At 45.8% G+C, this 25,449-nt stretch overlaps 1 protein-coding gene across 2 annotated transcripts in view; it reads right to left on the reverse strand.

Annotated features, from left to right (window-relative positions):
- Map2k1 (mitogen-activated protein kinase kinase 1) overlaps positions 1–25,449 on the reverse strand; it is a 73,012-nt gene that overhangs the window by 8,270 nt on the left and 39,293 nt on the right. Inside the window, exons 3-5 of one of the 2 annotated variants that reach the window (XM_051156641.1) lie at positions 24,921–25,067; positions 15,628–15,705; positions 14,185–14,236 (exon numbers count right to left, since the gene is read on the reverse strand). In XM_051156641.1, coding sequence (XP_051012598.1) covers positions 14,185–14,236; positions 15,628–15,705; positions 24,921–25,067 — 277 coding nt within the window. Of the gene's footprint in view, positions 1–10,774; positions 10,821–14,184; positions 14,237–15,627; positions 15,706–24,920; positions 25,068–25,449 lie in introns of those variants that run through there. The other variant, XM_051156642.1, reaches the window with a different exon arrangement.

A 25,449-nucleotide genomic window follows, 5' to 3' on the forward strand; every position in this document is an offset into this window, starting at 1 on the left:
AATTAACACAGGGTGGTTTGGGGAAGGGAAGGTCAGTGCTCTGTCGATCACACCCCCCCATCACAGGCAGTCCCTGGCTTGCAAACGGCAAAGGCAGTAGATAGTAGATGCCTACTCTTGGAGAATTCAGACTTGGCCACGTGACTCACCAGAAGGAGTCAGTTATCACCAACTGTCAAAATTTCAAAATCTGGAGCAGGATACTCCAGCTTTTGGGAGGCAGAGGCGAGCAGATCTTTGAGTTCGAAGCTAGCCTAGTCTACATAGCCAGTTCCAGGACAGCCAGAACTGCACAGAGAAAGCCCGACTCTACAGACCAAAAGGAAAAAGAAAAGATTTCAACGTCTGTTATTTTGGGTACCTCTATTAGCAAGATACAGTTTGACTACTGTTAAGACTAAAAAGAAAGCTGGACATGGTGGTGCATACCTTTAATCCCAGCACTCGGGAGGCAGAGGCAGACAGATTGCTCTGAGTTTGAGGCCAGCCTGGTCTACAAAGCAAGTCTAGAAGACCCAGGACTACACAGAGAAACCTTGCCTCGAAAAACCAAAAAAGACTAAAAAGAAATGGCTGTAAGATCCTACTTCCTGGGGCTGGAGAGATGGCTCAGAGGTTAGGGGCACTGGCTGCTCTTCCAAAAGGTTCTGAGTTCAATTCCCAGCAACCACATTGTGGCTCACAACCATTTATAATGAGATCTGGTATTCTCTTCTGGCGTGCAGGCATCCATGCCAGTGAAACACCATATATAATAAATAAATAAATCCTTTAAAAAAAAAGAGAGAGCCTGCTTCCTCAGTTTCCAGGACAGGTATGTGCCACCAAACCCAGCTAATTTTTTTATTTTTTTAAGTTTTTTTTTAAGTTTTTTTTTTTTTTTTTTTTTTTTTTAAGTTTTTTGAGACAGAGACTATTCTGTTTAGTCCTGGCTGTCCTTGAACTCCAGAGTGCTAGGATTAAGGGTGTGTATTAGCACTACCTGGCTCACTTATTTATTCTTGAGCAGATTCTAAAAATCTTCCCTAGAGTAAATTGGGGGTGGAGGGGAGACTCCCCTATAATAGTCCATTTAGCCGATGTCATCTTCAGCCTCAATTCACACCAGTTCCAGCAAGGTAGGAAGGGCTCTCCGAGTCTGTCTCACCTTAGTAAGCCCCAAGCTAACACAAACTCCCACTGAATGAGCATATCTGCACTCACTGTGAGATACCAGAAGAACTAAAATTGGATTTCAGGGTAACTGGGGTAAAGGTTACAAAATAGGCCTGCAGGAGATAATCTGGCCAGCTGCAAAGAGCAGCCCCACTAGAGATAGCGTTGCCTAGTGACTGACCTGAAGGGTCCCACCAGAGATAGAGTTGATAAGAGACCCAGTTTTATGGCCACATTCCTTCCTGCCCACCAGAGATAGGGTTAATAAGAAACCAGACACTTCCTGGACAAGGCAGTGGACAAAGAGAACAAAGAAAGCTAAGCCATGGGTGGTCTTGGAGCCTTTTTCTGTAGCCTGTCACCTTAGACATTAGACCTCTTTATTTACTCAACCAATAGATGCTTGCCAGGTTGGAACTCCCCTGCTTTGGGGCGCTGGGAGGGATAGGAACTATAAATGTACCCTCAGCCCAGAGATTGGGGCTCTTTCTGGATATCACTGTGTTGGTGTCCGGTCAGAACCTGGCTGAGTTGATTAAAGGTCTGCATGTATATTGCATTGGTATCGAGTCCTGGTGGTTTTTTGGGGGTCTCGCAATCTGGGTACAGCAACTGTGTACAGTACAGACATATCATACCCAAAGAGCACCATAGTGTGATTTTTCCAAGACCCAGACCTCACTATCACCCCTAAGCACTGGAGTTGGAGCCAGAAACCTCTCTGTAACTCCACCTCCCAGAGACCCTGCGTCCAAGCACTAGGAGAAATCTTAAATGCTTCAGGTCCCTCCCCCAATGCAGACCTAAGGGCCCAGGGCCTCTTCAAGGTCACAGAGGAAAAAAGTGCCCTCTGTCTAGCCCTCTGTTTTACCACCTCATTCCTCAGCAATCTCTCACCTACCTCAAACAGGTACCCTGCAGTACTAGGGAAGGAACAGGGATACGCAGTCAAGTTCCCAGTAACAACCAGTGCACATGCTATTGGTGTGAGGAAACAAATCAACCAATGAGTGCATAATGTCAGCCAGGTGAGAGCAGAGTAAAAAGCCTGGTGAGGGCACACTGCACGGACCTCCATTAGAGAACTCAAGAAGCCAGCTGTCCCTTCTCCAACAGTAGCTTAGAAGAAGAGGCTCTTGTCTTTGCCCTACAGTGCCCCTTTCAGAGAAAAGACCTCAGAGGCCACGTGTTCAGGATATAGGACCAACCTAGAAAGAGCCGAGGGTGTGATGTGCTTGTCGGGCTGGTGGGGGCAGCACATGGGAGGCTCTCTAACATGAGCCTCGCTACCCCAGATACTTTCTGCTACGACCTGAAGCGGGAGGAGCACTGGCTGCGGCTCTGCCACCTACCCTGCATGGAGTCATTAGCTAGTCCTGGCTTATCTCAGGCGGCTCACATTAGTGCAGCTCTAATCTGCATGTATGTTACACATACACCACCCCCAGAGGTAGCTGCCTTGACCTCCTCAGCCCATTCCCCTCCTGGGCGGCTGCATTTGTGGGCACTGCTGCTTTTTTCTCCCTGTAGGCTGCAGCTGCTGCACTCTGAGGCTGAGCTGCCTCTAGCTGTCTGCATCTTACATGGCAAGCAGGCCTCTGCATTCCAACTTACATAACCCTGCTCTCCCTTCTGTAGTTCTGTAGTTCTGAGCTCCAGTTTCCACCTCCTAGAGCTGCAGAGATCACTGGGGCTGGAGAGAATGAGAGCCTTTACCCGGCTCCAACCCTTCAGGTCATGAGACCAGGTACACTGCATGAAGGCCACTCTGGATCAGGAGACCTAGCACACTGCAGTCTGCTGCCAGAGCATCAGCCAGAGCATGCTCCTCACCCCACCTCCACCCAGTTAGCCTGGATAACTCTTCTCTGGAAGTAGAAAGTATAAGATACCAAACAAGGCCAGAATGAATTCATTTCCTAATCTCAAAGGGAACCTTAGTATAGCTTCTCAAAGCCACCAGCCCCTCCCCACACTCTTCCTCTCCCTAGATTTCCCCCTCTACCCTGTACACATGGCAACTAGAACGTCTCCAGCATAGCCCTATTCAGAGACTCTTATGGCTCACATCTGCCTTGAAACACAGTCCAAAGCTCCCTTTCCTGGCTTTGCAAACTTTACAATGTGTCTGTCTGTCTTTCTTTCTTTTTGGTTTTTCAAGACAGGGTCTCTCTGTGTTAGACTTGCCTGTCCTGGACTTGCTTTGTAGACGAGGCTGGCCTCAAACTCAGAGCGCCTGCCTCTCCCGAGTGCTGGGATGAAAGGTGCCCAGCTTTACGATGGATGTTTCTTATTTCCCCATCTCCCGCATTCTAATCTAAGCTAGCCTGCCTCTAACTGCCCCGGTGTAAGCTGTGGCTCCTCATGCCCTTTTCACCACTCTCTGTATCAGCAATGTCCTCCTTTCTACCCACCCTCTGAGTCCCCTTCCTAACTTGGGAGGTTTACCTGAGCTGCTTCCCACACTGTCCCAGCAGAAGCCTCAAAGGTGACTCACAGGAGAGGCCTAGCACTTGTGACCGCCTTAGCCAAGCCTCCAGTTCTCTTCCAACCCCTCAGCATCAGATGTTGCTAAGCTGGGCAGCACTCTGTGTGAAGCACCCACTGGGCTCCCAAGCGGCCAGGAAGCCCACAGGATACTAAATAGTGCTCCCTTTCCTGCCCACTCTGCCCCATTCTCTTTAGCAACGGGGAAGTCTCTTCCTCAAAAAAATCAAGCAAGGAGTGGGGCAGAGTTCAGCTCAGTGGAAGAGTGCTTATCTAGCTAGAACTTTCTATCTCCAGTACCAAAAAGGAAAAGAAAACAAACAACCACAAAAGAAGTTTGATGTAAAACTAAGTGGATAAAGTGCTCTCTTCTACCACCAAAATAAAAGCACATATTGGCAAGTTTAACTTCTGGACATTTCTTAGCTGCTAAAACATGGGAGCTGCATAAACTGCTCTGGGAGCCATTTGTTTATGTTACAAACAAGAAACTCCTGCACTGAGCAATGAGTGGCAAGTGCACAGCCCTTGTCCTCAAGGCTGTGATCCCCAGAGGGATAGTATACTGGCCGTGAAAGCTCGGGCAGAGCTGTCACCCCCCTGACTGCTTAGTCGGAAAGGCTATCAGGTGGTTGAAAGAGGCAGAGCAGCCCTCAGGTGATTCCCCCTGTGGTGCCTTCATTGTTTGTTTGGTTGTTTGTTTTTGGTTTGCTGCTGCTAAGCTGCATTCCCTAAAATGGAACTTAGGGGCAGCTTGGAGGGGAAGGTGGCAGGAGACAGGTGTGGGGTGGGAAGTCCAAGAGAAGCAGGAGGGAATGGGAAGAAGGAGCAAGCAGAGTGACCACGGATGACCGCCACATAGCCTCAGCTGTAGCAAAAGTGAGAGGACCAGACATAGTGAGAAGTGAAATTTATTTTAAAGGTAAACGAGCTATTGTATCTGCTATTTACTTATTTTTAAGACAGGGTCTCACTGGGCGGTGGTGGCGCACGCCTTTAATCCCAGCACACAGGAGGCAGAGGCAGGCTCAAAAAAGACAGAGTCTCATGAATCCAAGCTGGCGTCAAACTTGCTATGTAGCTGAGAATGATTCTGAACTTCTCATTCTCTTGCCTCCACCTCCCAAGTGTAGGGATTAAGGATGTGAGCCACCACACCAGGTTTAAGCAGTGCTGATGAGAAACCTAGGACTTCATGCATGCTAGGCGAACAGTGCCAACCGAGCTGCAGCCTCAATCCCGAATGAGGTTTTTTTTTTTTCGAGACAGGGTTTCTCTGTGTAGCCTTGGCCATCCTGGACTCACTTTGTAGACCAGGCTGGCCTCGAACTCACAGCGATCCGCCTGCCTCTGCCTCCCGAGTGCTGGGATTAAAGGCGTGTGCCACCACGCCCAGCACCGAATGAGATTTTTTTAATGGTGACTTTAGGTTTCAAGTGAGCATGCTTAGCAGAGCACAAAGAACCCTCCCTAAACTAGAGAAATAGAAAGAGAAAGGAGCTTACTCAAATGACTCTACTCACAGTCTTCATGGAGCTACCTGTTACCTCAGAACTAACTAAGCAGCAAAGATTTAAAAAAAAAAAAAAAAAAGACCTCCAAGAAATCCAAAGCCTTCAATAAGCCACTACCTGTAAATATAATCTTTTTTCCACCTAAGCTTCTTTTCCCAGAATGCTGAAAAGGTTCCAGCTTCTCTTCCCTCCTCCCAACCCCCATGTTCCTCTTCCTGAGAAGAGTGGATGTAGCTAGGGCAGGCTAGGACTTTGGGCAGACCAGCAGACCCAAGCTGAAGGTCCAGATCTGTTAAACACTCTCTTTCCTCAGCTCCTCATAGCAGCAACACTAGGAATTCTGAGCAGGTGAAAACCATGACGCTGTCCTAACATCAGGGCAAAGTTTAGGTTTGAATTCCAGACTCCTGATGGCATGCTCTTGCCAAGCTAGATAGCCAGGGCGCTGACTACAGAACTTACATCAAACCACAGGAGTCATGCCTTGAGGCTTGGCAAAGCCACTAGTAAGCTGTAGTTGGCTGTGGCAACACGCCTTTCTGGGAATGGATCTGACCTGGAACAGGCTGAAATCCTGGAAATCCTTCCTCAGCTCCAGCCCATTTACCTCCAGAGTCTGACAGCAAGAGGCCTTCAAGGTGTCTTCCACCTCTGGCTACAGCTGAGTTCAAACAGCAAGCAGAGCCACAGAGGAATGTTCATCAGTCCTAGCCACAACTATGTCTTTTTAAAGCTTTATTACATATACAGTGCTCGGCCTGCATGTACACCTGCAGGCCAGAAGAGGGCGTCAGATCTCATTACAGATGGTTGTGGTTGACAGGAATTGAACTCAGGACCTTTGGAAGAGCAGCCAGTGCTCTTAATCTCTGAGCCACCTCCCCAGCCCTCTGCAACTATTTTTATCCCCTTTACTTCCAAGATTTTACAGCTGAGCCCAGCAAGCACATTAAGAGGATTTTTTCTCTCCTATGCACGACACAGTCGGCTCTGAAGTGCATTTCTGTTCTGCCCTCCCATACCCTCTCACCAATTCTCTGTTCACCCAGCCTGAGAGCAATGGGCACACAATCTGTCACTGAAACATGACAGAGTCCAGGGGTCCCTTCTGCTAGCCCATGTCATTCTGAGCAGTAGTACAGATTTTAGAAACAGAATAGAAGAAAAGCTCGAGTAAGGCATACAGGGATCACACTCAGCAAGCACAGTAAATGAGGTTCAGGAGGACAGAAAAAGAAGTCAGCAAGAGAAATCCTTTCAAGCCTGGCCTGTTTTCTCATTTCTCTAACCCTATACCAACATTTGGCAGAGCAGGCCCATTCCATAGAAATGGAAACTGAGGCCTCACAATGAAGTTTCTTGCCCAAAATAAAAAAGTAGCCTTCCCATCAAAGACGCCTGCACTGAGGTTAGGGTGACGGCCCAGGCAGTGAACTGCTTGCACAGCATGAGGAACTGTGTGATGCCCAGCACACATGTACACAGTGGATCATAATAGCAACCACTTGTAAACACTCAGAGGCAGAGACAGAAGGATCCCGGAGGCTCACTGACCAACCAGGCTAGCTAAAGGTCCAGTGAGCTCCAGGTCCAGGGAGAGACCTTGTCCCAAAAAGTAAAGCAGAGACCAACTGAGGAAGACTTCTAGCCTCCACACCCGCGTACTACACCCACATGTACACACGTACGCACACACGCACCCTGCTTTGCTATGTTCCTACTGGTGTGATAAAGCACTACGACCAAGAGCAACTCTCAGGTCACACTCCATCACTGAAGGAGGCCAGGGCAGGAACACTACTAGCTGGTTCCCCGTGGTTTGCTCAGCTGGCTTTCTTATAGCACTCAGCATCACCAGTGCAGAGGTGGCACCATTCACAGTAAGCTGAGCCCCTGTATCAATCATTATTCAAGAAAATAAGACTTAGCTAGGTGACAGTGGCAATAGTGGTGCTCACCTTTAGTCCCAGCACTTGGGAGACAGAGGCAGGCAAATCTCCATGAGTTCGAGGTCAGCCTAGTCTACAGAATGAGTTCAGTACAGTCAGGGCTACACAGAGAAACCCTGTGTCAAAAAAACCACACACACTGGGGGGGGGGGGGGGGCAAAGCTGCCTAAAGGCCAATCTTATGGAAGCGTTTTCTCAATTGATATTCTCTTTCCAGATAACCCTAACTTGTGTCAAGTTAATAAATGAAACAAAAGGACACACACACACACACACACACACACACACACCATGACCCACCAGGACACCTATATTAAGTGCTGTTTGAGTTCCTTTAGAAGAAAAGTAGGCTTGCTGCTGATCTCAAAGCCAATCAGCTCCCTGCCAACAAAAACAGGGCTCACTACCTTGCATACTAATCATACGCTATTCAAGAAGAAAAATTAGCTAAAAACCTGTTTTGACCTGTTCAACCTAATTTGCTCAGTAGGAAGAAAATAAAAGGTATAAAGTAACAGACCTATGGAAATCTATTGCTTTAAACGAGAGTGGGGACAATGACTAGTGACGTTGTATTGTGGACCCAGGCTCCACCAAAGTCAGGCATCATTTTAAAAAGTCCAGACAAGGGGTAAGGAGGCCACTTACCAATCCGTCTTAGTCTAGCGAGGGCCAGGTCCTTAAAGCAACACTTAGTAGAGACTGACAATTTAAGGACAGAATTCAGTCCTTGTTTGGTCTAGATCCATACAGACAGTAACTATGCTGCAGCTCACTTGCTCCCAATCATACTCCATCTAAATTCCCAGCCTTTTCCTCACAGGGTGAAAGGGAGCCCACTGTCTCAATGCAAATCCCAACTCTTTCCATCAATTCAACCATCAATCTTTAATCTGACTTTTCCTGTAGTTTTACTTCTCCAACTTTGACCAGAACCTCTATGTAGACAGGAACTACGTTCTCATAGAGTACAGAACTTATGTTCAATGATTGCTTTCGGGGTTTTAGAGGAGGTTGGGGGGGTGGGGATGGAGAAAGTCTCACTTCTTAGGCCTGGCTGGCCTTGAACTTGCTATGTAAAGCAGACTGGCCTTGAACTCAGAGATCTGCCTGTCTCCACCTCCCAAATGCTAGGATTAAAGGCATGTACCACCACACCCAGCCCAATCAAATGCCATCACCTTGATGCTATTAGACAGTTTCATTTGATCCTGGCTACCCCCCAAAATGTAAGAGGTAAAAATGAAAAATTATGACAATTTTGCTCGGATCACTCAAGGGACTAGTGGTAGAGTTGGAAGAAACTTCCCATGCCGTTTTACATGCAACCAGGATGCTAAAGGGAAAGCCGTGGCCTAGAGGCCACCTGACAGACAGCAGCTCCCAGGAGAGTCAGTGCGACAAGCCCTGGGGCAGGCACTCTGTGGGACCAGTAAGCACTTACGTCCAGCAAGAAAAGTTGAAATCAGCTTTTTTCAAGTAGAAGACAATCCCACAACAGCTGTCTCTAATTAACATAGCCCCTAGCCTCAAGCTAAGAATGACTCTACTGTTGTTCCTCCATGTGTCAGGCATTATGAGCTGGCTTCCATCTTGTTTTGGTAGTGGTTAATAAGACCACCTCTAGAGTGATAACCAGGTAATGAGTCTTCCAGATAAAACCAGTTTCCATGGGGATGAAGACTGGCAGTCCTGGCTCCAGTGTTGTTACCATGACGCTGCTCTCCAGGACCAACAAGCTCAGCCACAGGCCCCCTCTTAATGTGATACTGCCTCGAAAAGGACCAAAAGTAAGTCCTCCTGACACCACGCTCCCAGCTAGTACCTGCCCCCTGCTCTCTTGGGGCTGCTCAGAAAACCTATCACCTCTCTCCCCCAGGTCCCTTCCTGCCTCTTCACAGTGCTACCACCCTCACTCAGTCACATTCTGTGTCATCAGGCTATGGCAACCCCTAAAGATCTGCTTTCTCTTATCCAATTGGCTTAGTCACAGCACCTGAGTACTTCTTAGAGGCCAGCCCCCCTCGCCCTGTGCAGGAACACCACTGCTTCCTGGAGCCACAATAACCTCCAGTGGCAGGACAAACAGTGAGGTCCCTTCCCAATACAGAAACCTCTTCTTACTTTAGCTCCCGACCCTTACCTCTGTAGAAAATGCATTTCCTGTACGAAAGACTCAGCGCTTCTAGTTTCTGTGTGCCTGCTTCACTCCACCTAGGACGCCTTTCTAGGCCACAACCACATGTACAACTTTGACCTCAGCTTCAAAGCCACTTCAAATACCTCCCCCTCCATGACTCTTCCCAAGCAGGAAAACTCTCCCTCTTCAATGTCTGGTCCTACCTGGCTCTTGAGGAACTGAGAGATGAAATCGTATGCAGCCATAATCCATCCTCCTGTGATTAGCCCACAGGATAGCTCCAGAGAGAATAAGACTCACATTTCTAGCCAAGAAACCAGCCCACTGGATTCTAGCTAAACTCAGCCACCTTCCTTCCATCTGCAAGGCAGAGCAGTCTAGACAAAGGCAAGAAGAGGTCCCTCTGCCTGTCCTCCACTGTCCTCTGGAAGCTCCTACCCACATAGCTGGGACAAGGAGGAAGGGCAGCCTTCTACAACTCAGTGAGCAGGAAGCTCACAAAGACAGGAGATTCTCAAATAGATGCCTGGGGGCATCCTCATGCCAGGTGACCACCCTGACTTTCTGTCAGAAAAGCCCTGGCAGATAGGACAGAGTCTGACAAGGGACGAAAGTCATCTCGAAACATATTATACACGAGTTTACTAAAACAGCTTATAATAATAATAATAATAATAATAATAATAATAATAATAATAATAATAATAATAATAATAATACAAAACCAGACCTGAGCCACTTCAGATCCTGCTATGGATGGGTGGATGACATGTTTGAAGTAACACGAATTTAGAGGCTGAGATGCTGGCTTTTGAAAAGGACTTTTAGTTACAAGCTGTTGCTGTCATCCCTGTGATGTGCTGCAGAAAATTGTGATCTGGAGTCTGAAAATGAAGGCCCTGTGCCAGGCGTGGTGGCACATACCTTTAATCCCAGCACTCACGAGGCAGAGGCAGGTGGAGCTCTGTGAGTTCAAGGCCAGCCTGGTCTATAAAGTGAGTACATGACAGTCAAGGCTACACAGAGAAACCTTGCCTCGAAAAACCAAAAAAAAAAAAAAAAAAAAAAAAAAAAAAAGAAAGAAAGAAAGAAAGAAAGAAAAAGAAAATGAAGGCTCTGAAAACCCCATTTTCCCATAACTCTAGCCTAGGTATTTAGGACCTCTTCTAGAGTACAGGTCAATAGGACAGCAGTCAAGCGCCACACTACCACTGCTTACACTCAGCTCTGGGACCCCTTAAAACATAAGCTGGGATGTGACCAGTGCACACTATTAGGCTCAGCACACAAAGGCGGCGGAGGCAGAGGCAGATCTCTGTGAATTTTAAGCCACCCTGGTCTATACAGAGATTTCCAGGCCAGTCTGAGCTACATAGTAAGACCCTGACTCAAAATAATAAAACAAAACAAAAACAAACAAACAAAAATCCCAAACACAACAAATAAAAACCTCCTGCTTGATTCCTTGAGCCAGACTGTGGACGCAATACTGGGTACATAAAGACCAGACAAGTCACACACTGCCCTACCTGACAGACAGAGAAGAAAACAGTAAAGCATGGACTGAAATCCTTCAGGCAGGAAGACGGTTCAGCAGGCAAAGGTGCTGCAGGGATAACCATCTGAGTTCTTCCCCAGGACCCACATGGTAGATGCAAAGGACTGGCCTGCAAGTTGTCCTCTGACTTTTACACGTGCATGCTGTAGCATATGTGTGAACACACACACACACACACATACACACACACACTACAATTTAAAATTTTAAAAAGTAAAGTAAAGCAGTCTGCTGTGTTTGGCACTCTCTATCAGCAAGCAGCTCCAAAGCAGAGTTGTTACAGGCTGAGCCATGTGCACTGTGCACAGATCTAAGTCACTCGGTGCTTCTCTGCAGTCCTGATAAAAATACGGCCTTACTAAGCACTGAGAGTGGGTGGTGTAAATCATTCTGTCACTAACAGAGACAAAGCAGCACCCTGGCCACTTCCATCCCTGTAATTCCTACCCGCCTTTTAGCTTGGCTTTTGGGCCTGTCACAGGAAATGGGAAGACTACATCAAAAGTTTGGTATGAAAGGAATGCCTTCCAGAGCTCAAGGGTCAAGGAAAGTATCTTTTGCCCCATCTATACAATCTACTCAGAATGTAAGCTGTCATTCTTCAAGAGCTAACAGAGAGATGAACTGAAAGCCAAGTTTTGAGCTTACACTCTCCAAGGCAATTCTTCTTCCTCTTAACTCAGGTCAGGAAGCTTTTTAAGTAAAGAACTAGAAAGTAAATATTTTAGGATTTGAGCCATTTCTTTCACAAGTGATTGTTCAAAAATGCCAAAAACACTCAAGCAAGAAAGCATGGCTGTGTTCCAACACAATTTTATTTATGGACATTAAGTTTTTTGTATGTTTGAGGGTCTCTTCAGGTGCCCTAGCTGTCCTGGAACTTGCTATATAGACTAGGCCAGCCTTGAACTCACAGAGAGATCCACCAGCTCTTGCCTCCCCAGGGACAGAATTAAAGACACCATGTCTGGCCATGAACATTAAATTCTGAATTGCATCTAACTGTCACATGTCACAAAATTTTGAAAATCACCCTTAGCTTGCAGGCCATACAAAACTAGAGAGAGCAGGCACAATTTTGCCTATAACCCATCTACTCACTCCTGATGGCGCCTCATTATTGTTTTGACCCTCTGTTAGGAATTGTTGGATTGTGTTTGTTTTTATTTGACTGAAGGCTTAGTAATTTTTGTCATGGAAAATTTTTTACTTTCTTTTGTCCCAAATACTCGGAACTGAATCCAGCCTTCTGCATGCCAATAAGAACATGCTCTATGACTATGCTACACTCCTATATTTAATTTGCTTGCTTTCAACATTCATCCCTTCTCAATTCCTATTAACAAACTCCCTCCTTGTTACTAGGATTTCCTTCTGAAATATCAGATAGTTTTGCCTGAATGTCAATCATGAGGCCTCATCTATGCAGCCAACAGTGAGAACGTAACTCAGGTTGGCCAACCACAGTACTTCAACGCCCTAGTGCAAACACTGGTCCAGGTGCTAGCAGAAGCCCTAGCAGAGCTAACAGAACCCAGCAGAGGGCCACGTACTGATGTGGCCTGGGGAGAGTGGAGCACATCCAAGGCCTGAGTGCATGGTTGCCCTCACTAAAGAGAATCTGCCTGAAAAGAAAGACTTTGAAAAGACGGAAAACCAAGGTGATCGGAGTCCTAAGACTCTAATTTCAACCCCATCTTCATCACAGCCTTCCGATTTGCTGGTGACTCAAGTGAACAGGCATGGTAGTGCAAGCCTGTAATCCCAGCACTCTGGGAGGCAGAGGCAGGCAATTGCTGTGAGTTCTAGGCCAGCCGGGTCTACAAAGTAAGTCCAGGACAGCCAAGGCTACACAGAGAAACCAAAAGCCAACCAAAAATAAAAACAAACCACCAACAAACAAACAAAAAACCAAAGGAAGAGGAAGAAAAGTTGGTGAACTGATGCCTCATGCATAGATAAGAATACTGGCTTTGTTCTACCATACACCAAAGTCCTTTACAAATCATCTTTCTCCTGAAGACACACTTCATCTATGAACCACCTCTATCGCCGCCACATGATTCATCCAGGACACTGCACTTGACAGGACTCTATAAATATTTTACAAACAGTAATTGCTTGTCTTGGATAAAGGAAAAGACTTGAGGAAGGAGCGGTTAACACGGAGGGACCTATTCACACACCTACACATGACCGTCACTAGAAGATGGAGACTCAAAGAGGTCAGAGGGGTCACAAACTTCCGGCCCAGTGCTCACAAATCACAAAAACCAGGCTGAGCCACACAGGCTGCTCTTCTCATTGGATACCCAACGGAAATAGAATACAACCACTTGCATAACACCAGAGCACTTCCCAGAGGACCAGTTCACCACATGGAATCTATAAACTGGCCAAAGTCTGAGCACTGGTAGCCTGGGAACATCAGTCATACTCAGGGTACCTAGGAAGTCTGTTCTCTGGATGCATAGACAAAGCACTAAGAATCTCTTAGATTCCCACTTGGTGTGGATCCACTGCACATACAAAAGAGCTAGCTGCCTGTACAGGCAAGGCATCTCACTAGGACCAGAACCTACATGTGCAGAAGGTACCTGTCCAAACAATACCTCAAAGCAGCTGCTCATATTTTACTACTTCTCACTAACAAAGGAAATTATAAGCAAAAGCATACCTAGCTTTATATTGCTACCATGTTCTTTTTTGTGAGACAAGGGTCTTCCTATCTAACTCTGGCTGATCTGTTAGTCACTTCGTAGACCAGCTTAGCCTAGAACTCAGGGATCTGTCTGACTCTGCTTCCTTATGCCTGCACATCACGTCCATTTCCTACCATTTTTATTACTATTATAATTATTGCTATCCTTGTTGTTCAGACAAGGTTTCTCTGTGTAGAACTGGCTGTTCTGGAACTCCATTTGTAGATCAGGCTAGACTTGAATTTGAGATTTACTTGCTTCTGCCTCCCAAGTGCTCGGATTAAAGGCCTGTGTCACCATCACTTTTTTGATTTTTTGAGATAGGGTTTCTCTGTGTAGCCTTGGCTATTTTGGACTCACTTTGTAGACCAGGCTGGCCTCAAACTCACAGAGATCCACCTGTCTCTGCCTCCCGAGTGCTGGGATTAAAACCACATAACATCACAATCAGTGTAGGTTTTTTGAGATAGGGTCCCACTATATAGCTTTGGCTGCCCTCAAACTCACAGAGATCCACCTGCCCCTGGCTCCCAAGTGCCAAAACTAAAGGCATGAACCACTATACTCAGATTAGTAAGAGGTTTTCATTCCAAACAAAACTAAACACATAAAAAAAGATATGACACCCTTCAGATTTCAGCTGTAATTCAGAAGGAAACATCTGGCGATGCTTTCTCACCTCTGTGCATAATCTTATGCTTCTCCCGTAGATACGTCAGGCCTTTTATCACCTGAAGAGGAGGAAGGCAAAAAGAAGGGAAACTGAAATGGCACTGGCTCAGAAAAACAAGAGCTCTTGTATATGTTTGTTTGTTTTGTTTTGTTTTTTCAAGACAGGGCTTCTCTGTGCAGCTGTCTGTCCTGGAGCTCACTCTGTAAACCCGTCTGGCCCGAATCACAGAGATCTGCCCGCCTCTGTCTCCTGGTTAAAGTGAACTATCACTACCTAGTTCACAGCAACTCTTCTTTTTGCTCTTTGTTTTGTTTTGTTTTGAGACAGGGTTTCTCTGTGTAGCCTTGGCTGTCCTAGACTCATATTGTAGACCAGGCTGGCCTCGAACTCACGGAAATGCGCCTGCCTCTGCCTCCCTGAGCACAGTAGCCACTAACAACAAGTCTGTCTCATCAAGCTGCCACAGGACATGTTCTATAGAGCATTACTGTCAGCTTAAACTAAGGATGGCCAATGTAACTTTTCTTTTTCTTTTATTTATTATGTATACAATGCTCTGCCTACATTACACCTGCAGGCCAGAAGAGGGCATTAGATCACATTATAGATGGTTGTGAGCCACCATGTGGTTGCTGGGAATTGAACTCAGGCCCTTTGGAAGCGTAACCTCTGAGCCATCTCACCAGCCCCCAATGTAACTTTTCAAAATACCTTGTGAGAGATTATTTTTTAAGCCAGCAATTTTAAAGACCTTTTTTTGCTACTACCAATAAGAATTTTCTCAGAAATTGTGTCCTGATTTTCAAACACAATTTTTTGCTGCTGCTGCTTCTTCTTCTTCTCCTCCTCCTTCTTTTTAGATGGGGTTTTCTTTGTGTAGCCTTGGCTGTCCTGAACTCATTTTGTAGACCAGGATGGCCTGGAACTCACAGCGATCCACCTGCCTCTGCCTCCTGAGTGCTGGGATTAAAGGTGTGCACCACCACGCCCAGCCCCAGACACAAATTTTAACATAAAGTGCTTGCTTGCAAGCATAGGGCCCACACTTGGATCCCGAGCACAGCATACAACTAGGTATGATGGTGAACGCCTGTCATCCTAGCACTGTGGGAGCAGCAGGGGCAGAAGGATCAGAAGTCCAAGATCATCCTCTATAAGAAAATTTCGGGCTGTGGTGGCGCACGTCTTTAATCCCAGCCCTTGGGAGGCAGAGGCAGGTGGATCTCTGTGAGTTAGAGGCCAGCCTGGTCTACAAAGTGAGTCCAGGACAGCCAAGGCTAAACAGAGAAACCCAGTCTGGAAAAAAACAAAAATAAAGAAAGAAAGAAAAGACAATTTCTAGTAAGAAAACACTACTTTTGCAATAAACTCCCCCCACTGACATCTTCCTGTCTTACCTATTTCCTCTCAATTCGTTACTTTAGAAGAAAAATTTTATTACATACTCACAGCAATGCTAACTTTTCCTAAAATTTGCTCAGGAATTCTTCCAGCTTTCTTCAGAACTTGATCCAGAGACCCACCATCCTAGGAACAAGAATGTCAGACCAGTTAGTGACAATGTTTCTATCATCTCAACGGTTAAGCTTCAGGAGAAAGTGACTCTCACGTGCAACACATCTGCTTTACAAATTACTATCCTTCAGTTTAACCCAGCTATCAAAGAACTGTGAGCTTCTAAAATCCAATGACTTATACACAGTGGTTATGAGAAAGGCTTGCTTTGCACAGACAGCACAAGATAGTGTCAGCTGTGCAGGCTCTATAAGCCAACCTGCCAAAGGTTTAAAAATTAACTCTGCCACTTACTAACCAGTGAAATCTAAACAGGTTCATCAACATGTAAAATGCTGTGAATAATTATAAGGCTACTATTATAATCATGGGCTGTTATAAGGATTAAACAAACTAATATACATGAAGCACTCAGAACATTTTAAATGTAGGAAGAACTTGATATATTAGTGAGCTATTTGGGGTCAGGACCACCGCTCGGTGGTAAAAGTGCTAGGCACAAAAGTCTGACAACCTGAAGTCAGTGCCTAGAACCCATGGTGGAAAGAGGAAAACAATTCACAAAAGCTGTCCTTTGTCCTCCATGTGTGCTGTGGAACGCACGTGCACACGTGTGCACACACTTTTAAATTTTTAAATAGGGTCTTGGGAAAGATGGCTCAGTGGTTCAGAGTACTTGTTTTTGCAGAGGACTCTGGTTTGCCTCTCAGAGCCCATACGGCAGCCCACAAACATCTTTAATTCCAGTTCCAAGGGATTGAATGGTCTCTGCTGGCCCCTAAGGGCACCAGGCTTGCATACTGTATACATATGTACATGCAGGCAAAACACTCACACACATAAAACAATAATAAATAAATGTCCTCCAAGCACAGAAGAGAGCATTGGATATCTTAAAAATGGAGTTAGGGCTGGACCTGATGGCACACGTCTTTGATCCCAGCACTCGGGAGGCAGAGGCAGGTGGATCCCTGTGAGTTAGAGGCCAGCCTGGTCTACAAAGCGAGTCCAGGACAGCTAAAGCTACACAGAGAAACCCTGTGTAAAAAAACAAAAAGAAAGAAAGAAAGGAAAAAGAAATGGAGCTAGGAATGGTTTGTTTTGCGGGCTGGGTCCTCTGCAAGAGCTGCATCTCCAGCCGGCAGGGTTAGGCAGGGTTAGCTGCTTTAGCGCTCTCACCGTAGTTGACTGACATATGGCATTCTCCTAACACATCAATCAACAAAAATCAAAAGAAAATATTCATTCTACAAATCCTGTTGATGAATATTAATAATTAATATTCAATCATATATTTAGCAAAACCTTATTTATTCATTAATCAACAATTTCCCCAAATAACCACACATTTGTATTCTGACTCATTCAAAATTAAGCACAGAGGTGAACATAATAACTCATCTATTATCCCACTATCGTTTTATCTTCCTTCCATTCCAGGGTCCAATGTACTTGGATTTATTTATTTATTATTTATACAGTAATCTGCCTGCATGTATGCCTACATGCCAGAAGAGGACACCAGATCTCATTATAAACAGTTGTGAGCCACCATGTGGTTGCTGGGAATTTAACTGAAGATCTTTGGAAGAGTAACCAATGTTTTTAACCTTTGAGCCATCTATCTCTCCAGCCCCGAAAAGCAATTCTGACACAGTGCAGAAAACAATTTTATCATTGAAATCACACTCGAGAGGCAGGTTTCTGTACCAAGCAAAGAAAGGAGCAAGGAAAGAAATGAACAATGTTTCAGCAAAACTGAAGGCCAAGACACTTAACAGCTTCACATTCCTGGAATGCTATGCAGACATGGCTAGAAATGGCCAGGTATAATCAAGGCCAAACCTAGAAAGGTTTCCTGTGCAAGTACAAGGACCTGTGTTCAAATCCCCAGCATGCATATAAAAAGCCAGGCGTAGCCATGTGCACACTTGTAACCTCAGCACTGTGCAGGAAAGAGACAGGAGGATCACTAGGGCTTGCTGGTTGCCAGCCTAGCTTCTGGGGTTCACAGTGAGACCCTGTCTTGATTAAATGAAGACGAATATATCAGATATGCGCACATGTGCACGCACATCCCGTGAGATTTGATGGCGGCAGAAATTTAAAAAATCCTCATCTAGTGTTTTAAGAACCACAGCATCGAGCCGGGCGTGGTGGCGCACGCCTTTAATCCCAGCACTTGGGAGGCAAAGGCAGGCGGATTGCTGTGAGTTCAAGGCCAGCCTGGTCTACAAAGTGAGTCCAGGATGGCCAAGGCTACACAGAGAAACCCTGTCTCAAAAAACCAAAAAAAAAAAAAAAAAAAAAGAACCACAGCATCTGGGACTGGAGGTTGGGGGAAAGATGTAGAGAACAAGAGGCCCTTGTTCACAGATAAGCACCAGAGAAGCCAGAAAAGTTAAACACGTAGGCGTGTCCCTTCAAAGGAAGGACGTGTCTACCTGTCTTCCTCCTGGAAACCTGGTGACCCTTTGCTATCTGTGGAGCCAGGCTTCTCCCATACCCTCCAGAATTTGTTCTGGTTATCCCAGACCCTTTCCCCCTAAACCTTGAACATCGCTTCTCATCCTTATGAGAGATGTCACTTGTAGTTTGCAACAGCCTAAGTGGCTTCCTTGTTATCTTAGGGACAGGCCAATCCTGACTCCCGCAGGCATTATGTTTACCTCAGTCCTTCTCCCCAGACCCTAAATCTTGAGCACTGTTTCTGAGTCAACAGAACCCTTCTTTATAGAAGAGGCCATATGCACTTTGTAAAGAGTTTCAATGTAAACATGTCTTAAGCTTTGGTGTACACAAAAGGCTGAATTAATTGTCATCAGAAAACTTTTTCCCAAAAGTATGCTGTGCTTAAATATGGCAAAACAAAACACACACACACACACACACACACACACACACACACACACACACACACACACCAAAACAAAACAAAACCTAGTATCAGACTCTAGAAGCTTGCCAAGCTGAACTGAGTGTCATTCTTTTGCTTCAGGGATGGTTCACTGGCAGCGATAAAGCCTGCAGGGACAACATCTCCCCACCTAACCTTACCCTACTCCCTATCCCTGCACAGGGAGAATTCTCCATGGAGGCAAAGGATCACAAGATTTAGGGAAGCATGGGCTCCATAACATAGTAAGACCCTGTCTCCAGAAAGAAAAAGCAAGGACCTCTTTCCTTGAGGAGACAACACATCTATCACTGGAAACAGCTCTCAGACACAGTGGCCAAGGGTGAAGGGCCAGTGTGCTGTTCTGACTAGATATGGCCCCCATAGACTCATGTGTTTGAATGCTTGGCCCATAGAGTGGCTATGATGATCAAATATGTGATAGGAGATGTAGCCACAGACTCTGCCCATGAAAGGGACACCTGGCCACGAGATGAGAAAAGGTTCACTTCCTGAATTAGACCGTCTAGAAGGACCACCATGGTCTGTGACGCCACCAGAGGCTATGTTAGTGTCTGTGGTTCACGCTGCTGCCCCAGGCCACAACGAAACCTGAGATCCATGTGGACGTAAGCGGTCTGTCCTGCTGACTGATGACATGGTGATACCCTGGGGCTTTGTTGCCTTGGGGGCCACATTGATGTGAATGTCATATGTGGCCACTTGAGGCCTAATGGCCTGAGGTCCATGCAGTCACTGAGGACCATGAGTGGGTTGGCGGTCCATATATGGCCAGAGACTATGTTAATATATATGGCCTGTGTTACCACTAAAGACCATGCAGATGTCTGTGGTCTGGGCTGCCAGCTCAGAACCCTGCCAAGCTAGCCCCACCTCTCACAGGCTTCAACTCAGCAGCCTGGGCCCCAGTGGAGGCCAGGCTGACCAACTTAGTTACCATCCAGGTCCAGAACCAGGACTTTTGAGTTGAGGCAACCCAACATCTACTCCACCTATAGGCTGCTGGAGCATGTGAAGGGGCTGGCCCTGCAGAACCATAGCCCACCATCTGCATGACGCAGGGCAACAACAGGAGTGCCCATGAGGATCCAGCACTGATAGTGCAGCAGAAGCCAGAGGCCTCGAACCACACCAATGACTCACTCCAATGCACATCTGCAAGTAAAGCTATTTGGGCAAAAGGATATACTATGTGACACACTGAAGCGTTCAATGCCACTACAATGAAGAAATGTGTGATAGAGAGGCAGGAAAGACCAGGGGCGAGTGGTACATGCATGGTGGAAATGGTGACTAAACAACTGTTACATGTGAGAGAGGAGGCATAAGTTGATAAAGGAGCAAGTCATTTTCCAGAAAAGTCGGTGAGATGGGTTTTTGATTGTTTTTATTTTCTTAAGGTTTTTGCTGGCTATTGTTGTTTGGGATTTTTTGTTTGTTTGTTTGTTTTGTTTTTCAAGATAGGGTTTCTCTGTGTATCCTTGACTGTCCTGGACTTGGTTTGTTTTTGTTTTTAAGATTTATTATGTATACAGTGTTCTGCTTGTTTGTATCCCTGCAGGCCAGAAGAGGGCATCAGATCACATTATAGATGGTTAGGAGCCACCATGTGGTTGCTGGAAATTGAACTCAGGACCTCTGGAAGAGCTCTTAACTGCTGAGCCATCTCTCCAGCCCTGACAAACTACTTCTAATTTGCCTCTAACTGAATATAGTTTCAGCCTCTGAGTTTGAATGGCTTCACTTAATCAAGAAAGGACCATATCAAACAAATGTAACAAAGCTGTTCCGTGAAACTGGAGTCAAATGGAGTAGAAAGCTAACCCTGGTGGCTCTCTTGTTTCTTCCTCCATTTAGGCAAGGAATGGCACTACCTTTCAAATCACCCTACCCAGAGCAAAGGACAGAGGGCCACCCAGCTAACTGAATACAGGGGTTGGTAAGAAAAGTAATTCTATTTCACCATGGGTCCCTGAAGAGATGCAGGGCTGATCAGACTGTGTTAGAAATGGCCAGCTGTAGCCAAGTTCCTATCTAGAAAACTGACACTTGATGGAGGTAAAAGCAAAGGAATCTGCTCCTGGTATTTTAAGATGAGAACATCAGCTGAAAGAAAGAGGAAGGGAAGGAAGGAGAAAGGGAAGGATGAAAGGCAAGAGGGGGAAGGGGGGAGAGAGAGAGAGACAGAGAGAGAACTCTCAGTGTACAGTGTGTACTTGTCTAGCCAAAAAAAAAAAAAAAAAAAAGAAAAGAAGGAAAGAAAGAAAAGCTATTAAAAAGAAGCCACATAGACTCCTTCCCTTTACCCTGCAAAGTGACAAGCAGTGCTGAGGGAGAGCACTGGCTCACAGACACCAGGGAGTACCAGCTGACCAGGGTTACCAGCCCCCTGCAAGCAGCCCTGCACCACTCGAGCTCTGCTTCACTGTTGCCAAGAACTCAAGATCACTGACTAGCACTGCTGACATGGTGCTTATTTTTAGAAGCCAATTATTAACTAAGTCAATGGTACTTTTATGATGATTTTCTATAGAAAAGACAAATGCTTTATGAAAATAATAGCTCAAAAGCTTTTACTCCTGCCTCAAAACCATCAACTCCCTTCTCCCTGGTTGCTCAGCTACCGACTGAGCAGAAACCCTCCTCTTTGCAGACAAGAGCATTCTGTTCTGGTAGGGAGCATCCTATTCTCTTGGCTCTGAAAATTCAGACTTATTTCTAGAGAGGTGAACCCCTGGCTGAGTTCTTCATTTATTGGACAGTGCATACTAGTGGCACAAACTGACTTTAAAATGCATCTCAATAAAGTATTTGAGCAGTGGATAGATGGACAATAGGGGATGAAGCAAGTATGGTGAAATGCTAGTTGCAGAACTGGGGTTCAGTGTAAAATTCCTTCAGCTTTCTTTTTTTTTCTTTTAAGATTTATTTATTTATTATGTATACAGTGTTTTGCCTGCATGTATGTCTGCCAGCCAGAAGAAGGCACCAGATCTCATTATAGATGGTTGTGAGCTACCATGTGGTTGCTGGGAATTGAACTCAGGACCTCTGGAAGAGTAGCCAATGCACTTAACCTCTGAGCCATCTCTCCAGCCCCTCCTTCAGCTTTCTAATCACCTTTTAGAAATGTGTATTAATGGCACAGAATGTCAAACAGACCATGACAATGGGGACCAAAAGCCCTTTAGAAGTTGGGATGTGACCACAGGGCAGAGTTCTTCATGTGACCTCATCCTGGAGGCAAATGGCAGCCAGTTTTTGCAGTAAGAGGCCCTAATGCTGGAGGGCCTGAGAGACCAAGGAAAGATCACAAGGGTCCAGGGCTGGGAAAGAAGACACTCTGGCTCTCGTGGCTGCATGGACTTCCAGCAACAGCTACTATCTACAGAGTCCTGTCTAGACCCTGAGGACATTCTGAGCTCTTCTCTAGTGTAAAAACACTGACCTAGGACTGGGGGTGTAGCCCTTTCCCCAGCATGGACAAAGCACTGAGTTCTAGCCACAGCACTACAAAGAGAAAAAAAATTAACAAAATAAAATGAAAGAAGGAAAACTTACTGTTCTTTCTTACAGAGATGGAAGGCCTTGCTGCTGCTTCCAAGGCTTAACTCTTTCCCTCTAAGCCCCAGGCCTGACCAGGGCCCTTTATGTCCATTATCAATGTTTGGGGCCTCAACGTAGCCCCTGACACAAGCCCCCTGGAGAGCAATCACACTCACCCACAAACAGCCTCCTGGCTCCCATAATAGAGGGAGACATTTGAATGCACAGAACTAGCAAGTAACTAGGGAGAGAACTTCTGATGCCTCAGTAGAGCCGGCTTGACATGGCACACCTGGTGCTCAGCAGCTCTGAGAGCTAAACTGAGAACACAGAGAGCACAGCCACCAGCCTGTGCACAGCTCTACCACCCCAGTCCTCAGGGCAACTCATGTGACACGTTGCACATAATAAGCACTAAAAATAAGTGTTTGTGGAGCTGGACCCATGTTGATTAACTAATATTAATCATGACTGCTACAAGTGCCCAAAACCATGGAAACCCAGGGTGTAAGCTCAGAGAGGGCCCCTAGAGAAGAGCTCATCCAATCATTTCTCTGCTGAGAAGCAGAGTACACAAGTACAGCACCTGCACAGAGGGGAGAGTATGAAACCAAGGGAAGCGGTCCTGCTTAGACTCTGGCGCACTGGCTACGTGACTTAAGCCAATTATAAAAGTCTCCCAGGACCTTACTACCTCAAAAGCCAGCTGAGGGGCTTGACAATCCATCTCATGAGATGGAGGTGACATGATTAATAACTTGCACAATGTGGAAAGACTTGGCAAGTGGTAACAGAGTTGAAAGCTAGCTGTTATTATAATTGGTGACGACACCACCCACCTTCTACTACTTTTAGCAAGGCTACGTGGACAGATGGCTAATCTGTCCTGTTTCTGGCTTATTAACATTGATCCAAGTTCTCTTCTTCCCTTTATAGTTGCACCAAAACTCTTGTTGGGCTAGAACTAAGGAAAAAAAAAAAAGAAAAAAAAAGCTGGGCATGGTGGCACTCAGGAGGCAGAGGCAGGTGGATCTCTGTAAATTCGAGGCCAGCCTGGTCTACAGAGTGAGTCCAGGACAGCCAAGGTTACACAGAGAAACCCTGTCTCGAAAAATCAAAAAAAAAAAAAAAAAAAAAAAAAAAGAAAAGAAAAGAAAAAGAAAGAGAGAAAATGCACCACAGCTGTACCCATAGGTCAGTCTGGTATTTTCTCAATTAAGGTTCCCTCTTCTAAAGTAACTCTAGATGGTGTCAATCTGACATAAAACTAGCCAGCATAGCTGGGCACAGTGGCACACGCCTGTAATCCCAGCACTTAGGGAGGCAGATCTCCGTGAGTTTGAGGCCAGCCTGGTTTACAAAGTGAGTCCAGGACAGCCAGGGCTACAAAGAGAACCCCGTCTTCAAAAACTAAAAACCAAACCAACAACGAAAAGAGAGCCAGCACACCATTTATTTCACTGTGACCTTGAGTAGACTTCCTGCTCTGATTGTCAGTTTTCTCATTTGTTTTGTTGCTGTGCAGACTGGAATGACAGGTGTCATTCTGTAGGATGCCCTCCATTTAGCACATGCACTCTGCAAGTGCTAGCTCTTGCTCTGTTCCCATGGGGCTGGCACTTCAGAGTTAGGCAACTCTACAGTCTAGCCGGCTCTTGTGCTTTCAGCCTGCCACAGTGGCTGATGTCTCCTGTTCACATTTCCTTTCTGACTTCTGGACCTAGACTGACTTTCAGAATGTAGCCATTCCATCTGCTACAGAAGCCAGTGATCCTAGGCTTAAGGGATAGAAAACTATCCAATGGAGTCAACCAAGTACAAGGACTGAGGCCAGGACTTAGTAAGTGCATGGTCCAAGCGCAAAGTAAGAGATCAAGTTTCCTTGTGTGTTAATATCCTCATTAGGTGAGATAAAAATGTGGCTGTGGGGCTAGTGAGATGGCTCAGTGAGTAAAGGTGCTTGCTTCAAAACCTCATAAACTGAGTTGATTCCTAGGACCACATAGTGAAAGGAAAGAACCAACTACCACAAGTTAACCTTCATGTGCATGCCAGGTATCTGCCACGCACACTCGCATGCACACATACACACACGAAATAAGTGTACTGTCTCTTTTTAAAGGAGATTGTAAGAATGCAATAAAATAATAATTTGCTAAGGATGACACTTGGATATACTACACACCCAATAAGCATGAACATTTTCATGCTGTTATCATCATCATCATCACTGGGAGAAAAAGAAGCCCGCAGACTAGCTCCTACACACATAACTGGCCCAGACACACCCATTCACTGACCTGCCCTCACCTTTCACTATTGCTATCTTCACCTCAGGCTGCCCTTAAAGTACATTATAAGCCTTCTAAAACAGAGATTTCATAATCTTGTCTTCATCCTCATTACCCCAGAACCCTGTAACTAGCACACAGCACTGGATACATAGTGAACCTAAACTGTACCAAGCAGATTTCAACCACATCAAAATGTTACGGTCATCAAAACAGGAGAAAACTAGGAAATATACTCTAGAAAAGCTCACCGTGAACTCCTGGTGTCTAGCACCTCTCTTTGAAAAGAAGCAGAGACCTAAAAAGCAGGGCTGTCACCCTGTGACTATACCAGATTCCACAGCCAAGCCCCCAGTTCTCCCAGGCTTCTGGAGTGTGGACCAAGAAGCCAGGGAAGAGCTGGTCACCATCCAGACAAAGAATGAGGTTAGAGCCGCCTGTTCCCAGGCCACTGGCACCAGGCTGACAGATACCATGTGCTCCATGCAGATGCTGATCTCGCCGTCGCTGTAGAAGGCCCCGTAGAAGCCCACGATGTACGGGGAGTTGCACTCATGCAGCACCTGCAGCTCCCGGATGATCTGGTTCCGGATTGCGGGTTTGATCTCCAGGTGAATTAGCTGAGGGCGAGACACAAGGGGAAAGCTTTTAAGAAGACGGGTAAAGAAGAAAGTCTCTTCAATGAGACTTTCAAGTTCCTAAGACAGAAGAGAAATGGCTTTTGGTTTTGTTTTTAAGGTACTGATGATGAACACAAAACCTTGCATTTCCTATACAAGTACACTCTACCACTAAGATACACTCCAGCTCTCTATTATTTTGAAAAAGGATCTCACTATATTGCCCAGGTCAGCCCTAAACTCACCTTGTAGCTGATCAGGGAACTCAGTCTTCCTGTCTCAGTCTTTCAAGTACTTATTATAGACAGAAACCACTACATTTGGAAAAATAAGCAATTTTTAAAGTTTTGGGTGTTTTTTTTTGAGGGGGGGGGAATTTTGA

This window comes from Acomys russatus, chromosome 14, assembly GCF_903995435.1.
Source record: "Acomys russatus chromosome 14, mAcoRus1.1, whole genome shotgun sequence".
Taxonomy (NCBI): Eukaryota; Metazoa; Chordata; class Mammalia; order Rodentia; family Muridae; genus Acomys; species Acomys russatus.